Source organism: Branchiostoma belcheri, unplaced genomic scaffold, assembly GCF_001625305.1.
Source record: "Branchiostoma belcheri isolate BF01 breed outbred unplaced genomic scaffold, Haploidv18h27 scaffold72, whole genome shotgun sequence".
In the NCBI taxonomy this organism is placed as follows: Eukaryota; Metazoa; Chordata; class Leptocardii; order Amphioxiformes; family Branchiostomatidae; genus Branchiostoma; species Branchiostoma belcheri.
Window position 1 is genome coordinate 1,170,407 of NW_017804376.1, and position 15,829 is coordinate 1,186,235.

General features: G+C 43.9%; 1 protein-coding gene across 1 annotated transcript; it reads left to right on the top strand.

Moving 5' to 3' along the window:
* The first annotated feature begins 11 nt into the window (after positions 1-11).
* Positions 12-15,822, top strand: LOC109485085 (protein FORGETTER 1-like). The gene is made up of 24 exons (XM_019788518.1): positions 12-112; positions 702-969; positions 1,375-1,468; positions 1,884-1,991; positions 2,384-2,470; positions 5,030-5,121; positions 5,611-5,762; positions 6,093-6,211; positions 6,910-7,117; positions 7,512-7,591; positions 8,084-8,275; positions 8,477-8,557; positions 9,042-9,241; positions 9,890-10,113; positions 10,611-10,740; positions 11,051-11,136; positions 11,448-11,644; positions 12,039-12,226; positions 12,621-12,722; positions 13,065-13,241; positions 13,628-13,794; positions 14,038-14,143; positions 14,459-14,621; positions 14,993-15,822. The coding sequence occupies exons 2-24, from the start codon at positions 734-736 to the stop codon at positions 15,788-15,790; spliced, it is 3,987 nt and encodes a 1,328-aa protein (XP_019644077.1). The 5' UTR covers positions 12-112; positions 702-733; the 3' UTR covers positions 15,791-15,822.
* Positions 15,823-15,829: the final 7 nt, after the last annotated feature.

Consider the following 15,829-nt stretch of genomic DNA (forward strand, 5'->3'; position numbering starts at 1 on the left):
AAATATGGCGGGAGTCTAAAAAACAGCTGTTCTTGCCAGCACTGAAGGTTTCCTTCGTATAACTCTGAAGGAACTTGTCTTTTAACTCCAGCGAGAGGGCCACATCTACAAGGTAGTTTGGTTGCTTCAATTTTGTCAATTTTTAGACCAATATGACGCCTATGTATTTCGAATATGCGACCGCTAACTTCGGTCGCCTATGTGGGGAGGGGGGCCAACTAGATCCAAGGAGGTTAAAATATACAAGTATTTAACCTCCTTGCTAGATCCTAGTAGTTTTTGCAACGTGCTTGCCTTATTTTTTATTTTCATGGGCCTATGGGTGACTTTTATTAATCAGGAGGGAGTTGACTAGTCCCTAGACCACATCAGACGATTGTGAAGTGCGTTTATAGTACTAACAGGCCTGATCTAGACGCCAATAAATTTTGTAGTTGAGAGTTCGTGGTCCAGCAGTGTTCGTTTGTGTAATTTGTCGAAAAGAGCTAGGTGAATATTTTCCCCTTTACTGTTGCTGTATAAGATACATGTAACATTATGTACAAATTATGTATATGAATGTTAGGATAAAAAGAACAACAGTTTATTGACCAAGATCATCCATCTAAACATGATTTACTTAGCATTTGCTTTGTTTTTACTCAAGTTGACATTCTTTTTTTTTTTTTTTTTTTTACAAAAATCATGTATAAATTCTGTACCTCACTGAGGCAGGCAGCTGAGCTTGTAGAGGATGGACGCTAGCAGCAGCTACATGGCCTACATGGCAGCAGCCATCGCTTCAGGACAAGGTCCCAACCTGCCACCAGGCTTTTTCAACAACCAGCCTTCTTCAGGAGCTGCCAACAATATGATGGGGCTACCACCAGGCTTTCAAACCAACCAAGTGGCAGGACCCGCTAACAACATGATGGGACTGGACCTGGAGATGACACGGATGGCACAGGAGACGGTACAGGAGACACTCAGGTCAGTGAATAGCAAGAAACTGTGTCAAATAAAAAGGTTCTTTTTTTTTCAATAACCACAGGTTTACAAATCCAACATCTGTCACCTTCAGGGCAACAAAGACTGGTTCTGATTCGTACTGCAGGTAGGTGTCACTGCTGAACAAGTCATTGTTGTCCTGAAGAAGGTGACAGAAGATCACCGAAATGTCAAATGTAGAAGCCCACTGGTTGTTGAATTAAAAGAGCCTACCAAACTACTTACACAGTCAGGTCCGTATACAAATGTATGTATGGTGCTAAGAGGCTAATCTGGCTATTTGTTCAGTAGCAATATTAAATATCATCCCTAATAATTAAGTTGTAATAATCATTCTGACCATACTGCACAACTACAAAACTATAAATCGTTATTGTTGTTTTACAGCGAGGAGGTCTTCACCACCTACAAGGCCAGTGTGCCCACAATCCCCCATGCACAGCCTCATCCAGCAGATATTGTAGAAGCAGGCTCTTTAGCTGTAAGTCATGTTTGAATGATAAATCTCACACAGGCACAACTACTGAACCTTCTCCTTACTGTAGTTATCAATTTTGTACCAACCAATATTGCCTGCTCTTATATTCTATGCAAGCCAAGGATAATATCCTTGTATTATTCTATACTGTCTGTAGTTCCCAATTATACTGTGTAGGAAAATATATCTTATACAATGGACAAAACTTTGATCCAACATTGACCAAACATCCAACAAAAACCATGCTTTCTTTCAGGTGCAGTACATTCTGCCGACGTGCTTTAAGTCTAAGAAATTAAACTGTTTTTGCAAATACATGTATAAACTGTTCCTGTTTTTTTTTGTTATGATAAATTCTGAAGGATGACAAAATGTGTTAGTAAGAACGTTGACAGATGATTGACATGTGTCTGTTTAGGCCATGGCCCTGCCCGCTACAGACTACCCCCTGGCCGACACCATCCCTGATGATGTCATCACCTCGGGGAAGCTGAGCTCCCTACAACTGGAGGGGGTGATATATGCTGTAAGTACCTAAATGTATTTACCGTAAATGCAGAGACTTTGGTTTTATTTTCACGGTGACCTCTTACTGCAAATGATAGAATTATTTCAACTGTGAACATATAACACTTCAAAAATCTCATTGTCCCCCTTACCATAAATTAAGATCATAGCAAACATAAATGCAGTTACGGTAAAATTTCGCTGCTTAGTGAAAATGTAGAGTACAGTTTAAACAAAAGTAGCAATGCTACTGTACAGGGAAGCCAGTATCTGTTTATAGGTGTAATTAGTTCAAACAGGTGACAAGTGGCCAGAAAAAGCTGAAAACCTAAGACGTACTGCAAATATTTCAGAACTTCCAGTACCTATGCTAGGGTGTCTCTTCAGTTGAATGACTGTTCTTGTTCCCAGTGTACCAGACACCAGATGGTCCTGCCCAACAGTTGTCGGGCGGGGTTCTTCATTGGAGACGGGGCAGGAGTAGGCAAGGGTAGACAGGTGGGTTTACTTTTCATTTACTCATATTCTTTATTCATTATTCAAACAAAGGCAAAAGCATGGCAGCAGTACATAAAAATTATGGACCACTGAATTGTACTGACCTTACATATACATACGAATACAATGTAGGCACGAACAGAACACGAAGATTCACGAAACCAACGTATACAAGACATAAAAACTAATTTCTTGCCATGGTTCTTGCCATGGGAACCCTGAGTCCTCCCGCGTTCCTTAAGGACCTCCCTGTGCTCAACAGCCCCTCAACCAAGTATATTGTCAGGGCTCGAGATAAATACCAGGTAACACTGAAAATTACCTGCACCAGACAAATTTCACCTGCACCATTTAGAATTGTAAGAGGTACAAAATATATGGATTATACTCAGATCTTTCGCAAGGTCCCAGAAGATGAAGAGGAGAGGTCGACGTTGTTCACGGGACTTCTCCTGAAGCAAGCGGGCACAGAAAATCATGTCGGTGGTGCCACGAGATGGCCGGAATCCACACTGTGACTCTGGGAGGACCTCCTCAGCAACAGTCAGGAGTCTGTCAAGCAGAACCCGTGCGAAGATCTTCCCGGCAATGCTAAGGAGGGATATGCCGCGGTAATTTCCGCAGACAGAGCAATCCCCCTTCTTGAAGATGGTAATAATGGTGGCGTCCTTCAGGTCTGCAGGTACAGCTTTCGTCTCCCACATGCGCAGGATCAGTGTAAATAGCCTAGTCTTCACGGCTAACCCCCCCTGGGATATGAGTTCCAGGGGGATGTTGTCGGGTCCGGGGGACTTCCCTGCTTTCATGAGCTTCAGAGCCTTTTGAAACTCAGCGTAGGAGGGAGGGACTGACATCCAATGCCTTACAGGGCGAAAGCATTTGATAGTGTCCCAAGACCAGCCATGTGGGCAACGCTGAGACGCTTCGGCTGCCCCGACCACTTTACGGACCTTGTACAGGCCCTCCACGATGGAATGACCGGCCGCGTCGTGGTCAAGAACAGCATCTCAGACCCCTTCCCCATTACCACTGGCCTGAAGCAGGGCTGTGTTCTGGCCCCCACTCTCTTCTCACTTTACCTTGGGGCCATGATCCACGAGCTCCCTGACACGGCCTCTGGTATCCAACTGCGCTGCCGAATGGACGGTGGTCTCTTTAACACCGGACCGCCTCCGCCGCCCACCGTCGTACCACACGTACAGGTACGGAACTACAGTATGCAGATGACACGCAACCCCGCAGACACAGTCACTGGTCTCCAGACTACTGTGAATCTTTTTGAGGATGCCTATTCCCGCTTTGGCCTCACCTCAAACACTGGGAAGACCAAGATCCTTGCACAGGGTGTCCCAGGTCAGCCCCCTCCAGACACCAGCAACGTTCGTCTCCATGGTGAAGTCCTCGAGACCGTGGAAGCCTTCCAGTACCTAGGGAGTTACCTGTCTAGTGACTGCACTATGCAGAAAGACATAGACAACAGAATCTGTGCTGCACACGCTGCTTTCGGAAGGATAGCCAAACGTGTATTCCTGAACCACGACCTCAGCCTCCAGACCAAGATCATGGTGTTTCAAGCCATCGTTCTCTCCACCCTCCTATATGGCTCTGAACTGTGGGTTCTGTACAGGAGTGACATAAAAAGGCTGGAGCGCTTTCAACAGCAGAAGCTCCGTGCAATCCTGAAGATAAAATGGCAAGAACGTGTCTCAAATGATTCTGTTCTTCTGCAAACCAATCTCCCCAGCATCGAGACGACTGTAGCCCAACATCGCCTCCGCTGGGCAGGGCATGTCAGAAGAATGCCGACCACTCGACTACCCCGCCAGATCCTGTTCTCTCAACTTAATTACGGCACAAGACCGAGGGGCGCTCCCAAACGTCGGTTCCATGATCAGCTAAAGGCCACGCTCCTTTGCTGCGGCATTGATCATGACAACTGGGAGACCCTCGCCGAGGACCGAACTGCGTGGCGGAGCACCGTCGCACAGGGAACAACCTACATGGAAACCCAACGACGGATGACAGCAGAGACAAAGAGACGGAAACGACAAGAGCGGCTCCTCCTCCCGCGACCGCCACCTACTCTGACTTGCACAAAGTGCCCCCGACGTTTTTATACTTCACTAGGCCTGACCAGCCACCTAAGACATCGACACCCCCAGAACAGCTGAGGATGTGACGACACGAACCCAGATGCTCGGACCCGAGCTGAGGCCAGACGAGACGATACTCAGATCTGTTCTGAAACCATTGCCATTATTCATTTGATACTTTATGCATAGGTGGTAACAGTCAAGATCACAGGAGACAAAAAACTGAATTTAGCTTGCAGCTTGATAAACTTGTTATTGATGATTAAGTAGTTAAGAAAATGGTGTCCTATAAGTTGTATGGTAATTGCGTAAGAGTATATATATTTCTTGTGCAGTGTAATAGGAAAGGCTCAAGATACATCCAAGTAAGGAATTCAGCTTGCAGTAGATTTAACTATGATTTAATTTGTGATGCACTTCTAGTAGAAGAGTGTATAACAAGTTCCACATTATTCTGTACCCCCAGATTGCGGGAATAATCCTGGACAACTTTGCTCGAGGCAGAACTCGGCACGTCTGGTTCAGCATCTCTACAGATCTCAAACTGGACGCTGAGAGGTGAGAGGATGGTATATTTGCTTTAGGTGGCAGAGCTGTACTCTCCAATCAGAGGTTGCAATTGGTAGCGAAGATTGTTGTCTTTCTATATATACCCCATTTTTTTCTGGTGACAGAATAAAATGGGGCATATATAATACTGAAAGGTAACAATCTTCCCCACCAACCTCTGCTTGGAAAGTAGCAGTGCTTTGGGTTTCTCTCTTTATGCCTTAATTTCTTTGGTTGCATGGTATAAGTGGGAGGTGATTTTGATGGTGATGGAGTAAGAGTATAATACCTGATGAAATTATGTCATATACAGTCCCCTCCGTGGATAAGAATCATGAAAACCCCAAACACTTTTAGGTCTGTGAATGTAAGGTCAAGAAAACCTAAAATGTTTCCTTTTAGGTTTGTGAATTTAAGGTCCAAACCAAAAATACACTTGACAGAACTTGGCAAAAGTATCAAATTCTGTTGAACTGCATTTTCAAACCTTGCCCACAGAGACCTGCGTGATATCGGCTGCTACGTGAAGGTGATCGAGGGTTGCCAGCAGCTGGATAGGGAGACTAAAGTGTTTGGACTTCCGCCTGGCTTCAAGGAAGGAGTCATCTTCAGCACCTACGCTACACTTGTGTCTTCTGTACAGAAAGGAGGTTAGTTCATAAAAAGGAATGTCATTTATTGAGATTTACCACATGTGGAAGGATTCACATAACAGGTGACTATCACGTTTTCAGGACATCAATCCATAATACAGACTGTAATACAGACTTTTACTCACACTAAGAAGGACCCTACGCTTTTTGATAAGTGTTGTGGGATCCTTAACGTGCTCAAGGTGTGGCTTTCATAAAACAAGCAACCTCCACAAACTTCCTACAATTGACAGAAAGACGGGTACTGGTTAGAGCCTTGGCCTGTTGTATTAAAGATTACATGATGAAAGATTTCATACTTTGGTCATGTTTATCTTTCCTGCGTAGTCGGAGCATCTACATCTCGGCAGAGTCGGCTGGACCAGCTCATTAACTGGTGCGGGGGGCAGGACTTTGATGGCTGTCTCATCTTTGACGAGTGTCACAAGGCTAAGCACTTTGTACCTGTAAGTCCCTTTCCCAAGAGCACAACTTTGGTGCCTGGTAGGGATTTAACTGCAAGAGTACCTTTTGAGCTTGTTGGTAATTTTGTCAGCCTGCATTAGGCCACACCAATTTAATTTGTTGGTTCTCGGATTTTTTCAGAAAATATATGAAGCGACAGGGCAAAAAAAAATAAAAATAAAAACAGGTCTAGGCATCCTATTATAGGCTTCAATGTTACAAAATGAGCCATGAAGTCAACACAAAAGGCTGGGTTAAAATTTAAACATTGAATTTTGAACTTTTAATCAAACCACTGCAATGATAGATGGGAAAACTGTAACAACTAGGAAGAAAGGGACTTTCCTCAACTGTTGGGGGGCAAAACATGAGCATTTTTCAGTTGATTCAGAACCAACAAATTAAATTGGTGTGGCCTTAGTGTTAGTTTTCTTGCCACCACTTTGCTGTCACAGTCTGCATTAATGTTACTAAACTACATGTAGATACTCATTTTCACCTGAGTCAACCATAAGTGTAAAGTGCCTTACCTTAGCGCACGACAGATTAGAGATTTGAACCCAGAACCCTTAGATTCAACTGCCCTTACCAGAAGACTGCCTTTTGGTAGAATTGTCAGCCTGCAATGTTGTTAGAGTCTTTGCTATCACAGTCTAATGCATTAATGTTTAGAACTAAACAAACTGTTCTGAACCAACAGGGTAAAGAGAAGAACAGCACGAAGGTAGCCCTGGCCGTGGCGACTATCCAGCGACTGCTGCCCAAGGCCCGTGTGGTTTACTGCAGCGCGACGGGAGTCACCGACGTGAAGAACATGGCCTTCATGGAGAGGCTGGGGCTGTGGGGCAGCGGAGCAGCCTTCAAAGACTTCGAACAGTTTCTAGAAGCCATACAGAGACGAGGTCTTGGTAAGGAAATGTTACAGCAAGCAAGCTTTACCTGCACCTCTCAGAGAAGAATGGATCATACTAAAAACCGTCAATGCAGCAAATAAAAATCCACATACACCTACATTTGTATAATATGAACCCAGTTCATGGCCCAGTGCAGGCTAGGCGAAGGTAAAAAAAATATACTACTATATTGTAGTACTAATACTAATGGTCATAGTTTAAGGGGATATGCATTTAAACAGATGAATGAGAGAATTAATGAATGGATGGATGGATGGATGGATGGATGGATGGAGGGAGGGTTGAACAGTGGATCCAATAGTGAACAATGCTGGCAGCCTGTAGAACACTTTGGTTAATGAAGAAGATGGTGACAAACTGTGACATCCTCCCCTCCTGTTGTTGCTAGGTGTGGCTGAGATGTTAGCGATGGAGATGAAAGGATCTGGTATGTACATCTCCAGGGGACTCAGCTTCAGACAGGCAGAGGTAGGAAAACTACTTTTGTTACTATCATTTAACTTAAAAGTTTGGGTGTGTTGATAGACTATTTACATGATTAAAGCTCAAAATTTTGTTCTCTCACAAGGGATTGTTCTTACCCAGAGCTTTCGATCAACCGCTCTGGTCTTCTTCTATAGAGTAGCCCAGTGAGACTTGTTATGTGGCTTCTTTGAAGACATCAACACTGGGTCAAAGGTATCTGATGAACAATGTAGGCCCCCATCACCCATCACTCAAGCGCAATTTGATTGCTAAGCCCTATGATGATCGGATGATTAGCATACATGTGTTATTTACAAACAAGTGACCAGTACAAATACAAATGCTTGGGTACGTTTTTGCCGACAGTTTGTGACAAGTAGTGGCTGCTATCTGAAACGTCTGACCATTTCCAAAATCATATCTAGTTGCTTGAGTAATTGTTTTTTGATGATACTTCACATTGTTTGTTTACTTTGTTTGTTTGTTTACTAACAGTTTGTGACAGTGGAGGTGAACCTGACACCCCAGCAGGTGAAAACATACGACATGGCGGCACACGTCTGGAACGAGTTGCGGCAGTCGCTGACCACGGCCGTCGCGCGTACGGGCACGAACAACCCGCGCATGTGGTCAACCTTCTGGTCCTCGCACCAGAGGTTCTTCAAGCAGCTCTGTATGGGCATGAAGGTAAAGTTTTTAAAGGAGCACTATGGTCGAAAGACTCACACTCGCTCACTATCCAGTTTAGCATCTTTTTTAGTCCACTTCTCAATGTATATTCTTTAGATGTGTTATTTTCCAGTAGATGATCTATCAATGAATAGTTACATAATCTGCCAAAGTTTTGTAGAATTCCAATAAATGAAACATGTGTCATCTAACTTAAAGGTACCAGCGATTGTACAGGAGGCCAAAGAGTCCCTAGAAAAGGGGTACTGTGTCGTGATTGGATTACAAACAACTGGAGAGGTAAGGGACAACTCCAACAAGTTTTTTTTCATTGTTGTATTTAAACAGAAATAGTCCATTCAGCATTGTTCTTTCCCCTGGTGACAAATTAGATGAAGGGCTATACCACCAAAAAATACGTCTAACCCAAAGAAAGTTGTCACTCTGAGTATAAGAACCATGTAAATCCCTATGGTTTATATACTATATTGTACATGTCAACCTTATACATGTAATTAGAAAACATACATTTCACAGCCTAATCTGGAGTTGACTTTCACATATTTTCACATTTTGTACTCTGCACCTAAACATTCCTTAACCAGGTACATGTATAAATCGCTATAGGCTATATGATATATACTCTGTTCCGCAACCATAAAAACATCATACATGTATCCAAAATCATATCCAGTTGCTTGAGTAACTGCTTTTTTGGCGTGTCTTATTACCTGGATGTCTAACCTTCATCAACGTATCATACATGTACATGTATGTTCCACAGGCCAGTCTGGAGTGCGAGCTGTCCAAACATGGTGGGCAGGTGTCAGGTTTCGTGTCGCTGTGTAAGGAGATCTACACACGCTTCGTCCAGCAGCACTTCCCCACGATCATACAGGGGCGGGAGGAGAAGGAAGACTTCTGGTGCAGGTCTGCTAAAGACCTGCTGCTGGGATTTGCCGACAAGATCGGGCTGCCGAACAGGTTGGTATTGTATCCAGAGCTGCTAGCTAGCTATCCAGGATTTGATTATTCTGCTGGTGGTGTCCCTGCCACAGGGGTTGGCAGCAGTCGGCTAGTAGTACTGGTCATCACACTGGTATGAAGTTCTGTGCCTATCTAGTACATGTAGTGTCATCTGTACTCATATGGAAAAACCAAGCAGCTTAGTACACTTGCAGAAGTTTGACTTTTACTGATAGTTTAGTAAGAGACACTGGAATTGAGTTATGATGAGGAGAAGGAGGACTTCTGGTGCAGGTCCGCTAAAGACCTGCTGCTGGGATTTGCCGACAAGATCGGCCTGCCTAACAGGTTGGTGTGCATAGGTGAAAAGGTCTTTTTGAGACCATAAGGACAGAAGATTTGCAAGTTCGAGAGTTTGTATTTATTGGCAACGTGTATTACAAGTACATGTATAAGACACATTATGAGAAACTGTAAATTTTTTCCAACAGGAATATTACCAAGATTTTCTTGTATAGGACTGTTCAGCCATATCTGAAGCTGCAGGGCTGTTAACAGTTAGGATTTTACTGTGGTCAATACTGACTGAAGAAGGCAATATACGATGTGTGAAGGTTTGTTTATTCAATATAAGAATCCTAACCTCCATGCCTGATTTCTCCCCAGTCCCCTGGATGAGATAATAGACCAGCTGGGTGGAACACAGTGCGTTGCTGAGATGACAGGCCGACGCGGCCGTGTTGTGAGGAAAACGCAGAAGTCCCCACCGCAGTACGCCCTCCGAGACTCGGACACGTCCGGCGACATGGACAGTCTGAACATCCGGGAGAAAACCAGCTTCATGGACGGCAGGAAACTCGTCTCCATCATCTCTGATGCTGCAAGCACAGGTCTGTAGCAGGAGCGTCTGATTGGTTAAGTTGTTATTTGAATTAAGAGGTGTCTTAATCTAAAGCTGAGAGAGGCCTTTAGTTTGTAAGTGTACAGGTCTGTCATAGCTGTAAGTACAGTCTGTCATTGGATGTTTTAAGTTAAATCAAAAAGTCAATTCTTCAATATGTATATTTCTAGGAGATCTAGAGGTCTCTCCCAGGCTTAATCAGAAAAAGTGCCTTTTATTTAAGGCATGCACAATTTAGTCAAAGCTGTCAAGTTACTGCATAGAATGCTGTCTAATACAGCCAGCACCATTACATTGAAATCAGTGTAGCTTAGTTTGAAAAAAAAACTAAAGCATGTCAAATACACTAAAGAATTTTAGATAATGTTTGCCAAATTAGCAGTTACTGTAAACAAGCAACCTCTTACATAAGAGATCAGGTTTAGTTCATTTTCGCTGTACTCTCACACATTTACAAATCTACATTGGGGCTTTCCTGCTTCCCAGGTATCTCTCTACACGCAGACATGCGAGCAGCGAACCAGCGCCGGCGGGTACACATCACGTTAGAGCTACCCTGGAGCGCAGACAAGGCCGTACAACAGATGGGACGCTCACACAGGTCCAACCAGTCCAGGTGGGTTTAAGTCTTTTTATTTACAAGTTCAAGTTCAACAAGTTCAAGTTCAATTTCATTTCTTTTTTTTTTAAATCAGGGTTACTCTCTGTGAACGTGGCTGGTTACTGGTTACTAAAAGAGAGCCACTTTTCAAATTGTATACCTTGAAAAAGCAGTACCATGTATTTTGATTTGTAGTACATATAGCTACTTGCTAGCCTACCTACATCACACTTCTAGCAGCCCTTCCACTGGATAGGACCCTAGAAGCTTGATGACAAACACCTCTAAGTCTGCTGTTAATTTTTTGTTTGTTTGTGTCATAAAGTGGTCCCCTGTACAAGTTAGTCACCACAAGTTTAGGTGGAGAGAGAAGATTTGCCGCTGCTGTGGCAAGAAGGCTTCAGAGTCTGGGTAAGTTTCATGCAGAAAACATCTAAATTTAACTGTATTACAATAATTGCAATACAGTTAGAATTTTACTGTACATAACCACTTCTGACAGTTGAAGCTACTACTAGTAGTTATGTATTGAGTCATTGCCGATAAATTTTTGAAGAATTCAGAAACCATTAATGATAAAAATAGAAAGAATGGCATCTCTTTCCCTTGGTGAGTGAAGTTGTATTTGAACCATTGTTATCACACTGAAAAGAAATCAAAATCTGTTGTTGTGACATGGATGCTTTTTATAATAAGCTGTTTATATACCATGTATCTCTTAGGTGCTCTTACTAAAGGCGACCGGCGTGCCGCAACTGGCGCAGACTTGAGCGAGTTTAACTTCGACACCCCGTACGGACGGACAGCCCTGCGGAACATGTACTACGGAATCTGCCATGGTGAGATGGTCGCGGGGGTGTCCCTGGACAGTGTCACGCAGGGAAAATACCAGTTTGGGGAGTTCAACACTGCTATGCAGGTAGGACGCAGAGAGAGGTCACTTTGAATCTGGTAAAACAACCAATTTATATACCATCTATGATAGTGACTAAATGAAAGGGGGTGAGAATCTGCTGTTCATAGCATGATGGCTCATGTACATGTACAAACATGTTAGTGCAGGTAAAATTGGAGCTGTGGAATTTCATGAGCCATATTGACTATTACCACCTATATATGAAATGCAAAATATGGTTTCTGAACAGTGTTTAGTGATCCATATCTAAAGTATATAAATTCTGAATGATGCAGGTAAAATTTGTTTGGTGCAGGTAATTTTCATTGTTAACCTGCACTGGTCCTAAAAAAAAAAGGATTTCCAGCCCTGCTTACACACATACACACAGCTGCTTCATGCTTCATTTTTTCCCCAGGACTGTCTATCCCAGATGGGGGTTGTGGAGGAAGGCAGCGGGAACAGCGTGAAAGACAAGGATTCTGGGATGGTCGGGCGCTTCCTGAACAGGATTCTGGGATTGAGCGTGGAGCGACAGAACCTGATTTTCCGCTACTTCAGCAAGTGTCTGGACGCCAACATCGGAGCAGCCAGGAGAGAAGGAAGGTTAGTTGTTGTGTTACAGTACCTCATACTGTTGTCTTCTTCACTGACAGAAAAAAAAGACTTGTTTGACAGTTTTAGTATGATCCATACTTCCTGCATTCTGAGTGGTGCAGATAAAATTGGCTGGTACAGGTAATTTTCAATGTTAGTATGCAGAAAAAAGTATTTCGAGCCCCGATTGGGTAGTTTATTCCATAGCATGCTATCCTTCATTCTTGTGTATAATACTGCGCTTTTTCACATCCTTCAATTCAGTCAATAGAGAGAGGCTTCACATTATGTTATGGTACCATCTCAGCACTGTAGCAAACCTCAGTTACAGAACTCTTAATATCTGTCTTTCCAAAACAGCACAAGAAAATTTAACCTGACTTTTTCATTTTTGTGTCCCTAGGTACAACGAGGGTCTAGTGGACATTACAGGCTCCTCAGTAGACTTGGTGGGAGATCCACGGGAAGTGTTCCACGGAGTGCACAACGGGACCAACACAACCAGGTAGGCACGTCATGAGTGTACTGTAAATGCATTTAACTTTGCTGCAGTAAATATTTTGTATTTACTTTGCAAATCTGTCCCTCTATCCGGTTTATCGTTGCTCACTGATGCCGGGGCTTGATGGTATCTCGCCATTTGCCTCTGTCCTGTGGTTCTTTGTCACAGTGAATGTCAATACCCCTGCAGGTTAGAGTCTCAGCAACTTCACCGGCCAGCCATGCAGTGTCCCAACATTAAGTGATGCAATCCATGATTTGGATGCTCCTTTGCTATGGAACACTACAGGAATGATACAGGGCTGTTGGATGTATGAATGTCACCAATTTCTTTCTTTATCCCTAGGCACGTAGTGTTGTCGGTGGACCGAGGTATGGACTGGGACACGGCCATGGAGCGCGCTAAGAACCATGGGAAGGAGAAGGATGGGTTCTACTGCAGCCGGAGAGAGGTCAGAGGTCGTCGGCTCTACATCCTGGCCACGCAGAAGGAGAACTCCACCCACCTCTTCAAAGTGGCACGGTCGGGATTTTAGAAATCAAACTTTTCTTTCATAAGGAGCTTCTTCTGTGTGCAAATAATTACTTGTAAAATGCTACTTTTTACTTTCGGGTACGGAAGTACATGTATTGTTTTGGGTGACTGACTTGATGGGTTTGTCCTAGTTGCTTTCAGTTTCATGGTGGGTGGGAGGTGATTTTGACAGTTGATTGATCATGATAGGGAGGTCACCTGAAAGTCTTTTGACTTGGAACTTTAGGTTTGCTATAAGCCAACCCTGCATTTTTCTCTTTCACATGGTAGTAATGCCAAATATAATACTGCAGATGTCTTTGGAAAATGCAGATCTACTAGGTTAATATATTGATGTTGGAAAATGTGGTTTACATATGATCTTCCCACTGTAGTCCAAACACGGGGGTGTCCAGTTTTGATGAAGAGATTTCAGAGATCCTGTCCCGGTACTCCCACGTGGCAGAGGACAGGGCAGAACACGGCTGGAAGCAGCAGTATGAGGAGGCAAGTCAGCACTGCATCCACGGGCCTAACTGTAAGAATGGACAGGCCTGCACTGGTAAGGGGCATTGGATTTTCACTTTCTTCTGTTCTTACATTTTCACTGTCACAAAGAAGCAAGGAGAAGCAAAATTCCTTTACTAGTAGACTATAGTAGTCATGCATTTTTGACAATGTCAGTGTCTACATGTATCTGTAGACAATTCTTTTGTTGTGACCTGTACTTAACCCAGTGTGTATACATGTACAATAAAGGTTTTCATCCATTCATTGATCCTGTCCATGTGTGTATTGCACCCAGTTGGCAGTCGGTGCTACCGTGTCAGCCTGCTGTGTGGAGGGATTGTGACTCTCATGTCTCTGTTAGAGAGGACAGTCGCACAGTACCAGGCCAAGCTGCAACTCAGGTCAGTGAAGTCTTCATTTCTTGTTTTCTTTTTACTAGTTCTGAAACTACTGATTAGTTTACATCTTACATTGAAATCTTAGCAGTCTTGGCAAACGTTATTGCAGATTTGAAAGCGTGTTCCTTTCATCCTTGGCTGTCAGTGTGTAATACTTTTTTAGTACAATTCTAAACCTTAAGGTATGCAAGAATCAAATTTTCAACAGCCACTCTTGTGTTGGACTAAAGTTTAGCATTGCACAATAATAACTACCAAGTACCAACACAGATGAACTTCCATGATAATGCTTTTGTTTACTTGTTTGTTTGTTTACAGCAAGGTGGAGTGCAACCTTCGTGTGGTGAGGGTTGAGTTGAGGGACGGCAGGAGGATTGTGGGATTGCGTTACCCGGAGGTTCTCATCCCGCTGGCAGAGAAGGCGATGCAGGAACAGAATCTCCCAGAATCCATCATTCAGAGGATCAAGAACCAACCTACTGTGAGTGTGTTATGGCATGATATGGGTTTATGTGTCTGTTTGTCCTAATACTAGTAGCTTCTGATGCTTCTGTTGGTTGCAAAGGGAGTGGAGCACTAGTATTCATTTGGACGCGTGCGTGTGTGTGTGTGTGTGTGTGTGTGTGTGTGTGTGTTCACATGTGTGCGTGTGTGTTCGTGCATGCATGCGTGTGTGTGCATGTGCGTGTGTGCATGTCTTTCCATGTGTGTGTGTGTGTATGTCTGGTCTTGCAGTCAATTTTATCTACTGGTATGTTCTGTCTGATAGTTCTTTCTGTTCGCAAGGGAAGTCTGTTATCGTTTATGCCATAACTTGTTGTTCATCTAAAGCCACTATTTTCTTCTCCCCAGATCCTGAGTAACGGGATGTTGGCACTACCCTCCCAGTCCGCCCCTCCCCCTCTCCCTGCCAACAGGGCGACCTCAGCCGTCATCGAGCCAGCCTGTCCAGTCATCAGGAAGTGCCTCTCCCGTGCCACCACACCGCCTGTCACCATCAAAAACTTCTTCAAACCCTGTAGCACCATAAAAAGGACTACTTCTACTAGCACAGTGGCCACCAGCCAATCAGATTCAAGTGTGGAAGCGGCTGGCCAATCAAATGGTGATGCCACCGATTGCACCGATCCTGACCAATCAGGTGCAAGCCAGGCCAGCCAATCAAGTGGTGGTGCCATGGATCCTGACCAATCAGGTGCAAGCCAGGCCAGCCAATCATCTGGTGTAATCCAATCAGGGAGTGACCAATCACAAGAGGAGGAAACCGAAAAACCGGAAACAGAAACAGCCTTGTCAACTGTAGACAGTGCAACTGATGTTGTGGTACTCAGCCAAGATTCTTCATCAACTCAGGGATCCAGCTTCGATTCTGAAAACAAGTTTGGCAGTTCTCAGACCTGTAAGAACACGACTAACTTGGAGAAGCTCTCCGTCAAAAGGCCGTTAGGAAGTAGCAGCGCAAACCGTCCCGCAAAGAGACAAAAGAGCCAGAAATCAAACAGTCTGATGACCATGTTCAAAAAGGCGACGCAAAAGGAAGAAGTCAGCAAGTTGAAGAAACAGACATGTCCCATCTGTAATGTTGTCATGAAGCCGGGCACCACAAACGGGGAGCTAAACCAGCATATAGACAACTGTCTTATAGAGTAACTAAAAGTACACATCATTTTCAATATGACAGAAAGAACT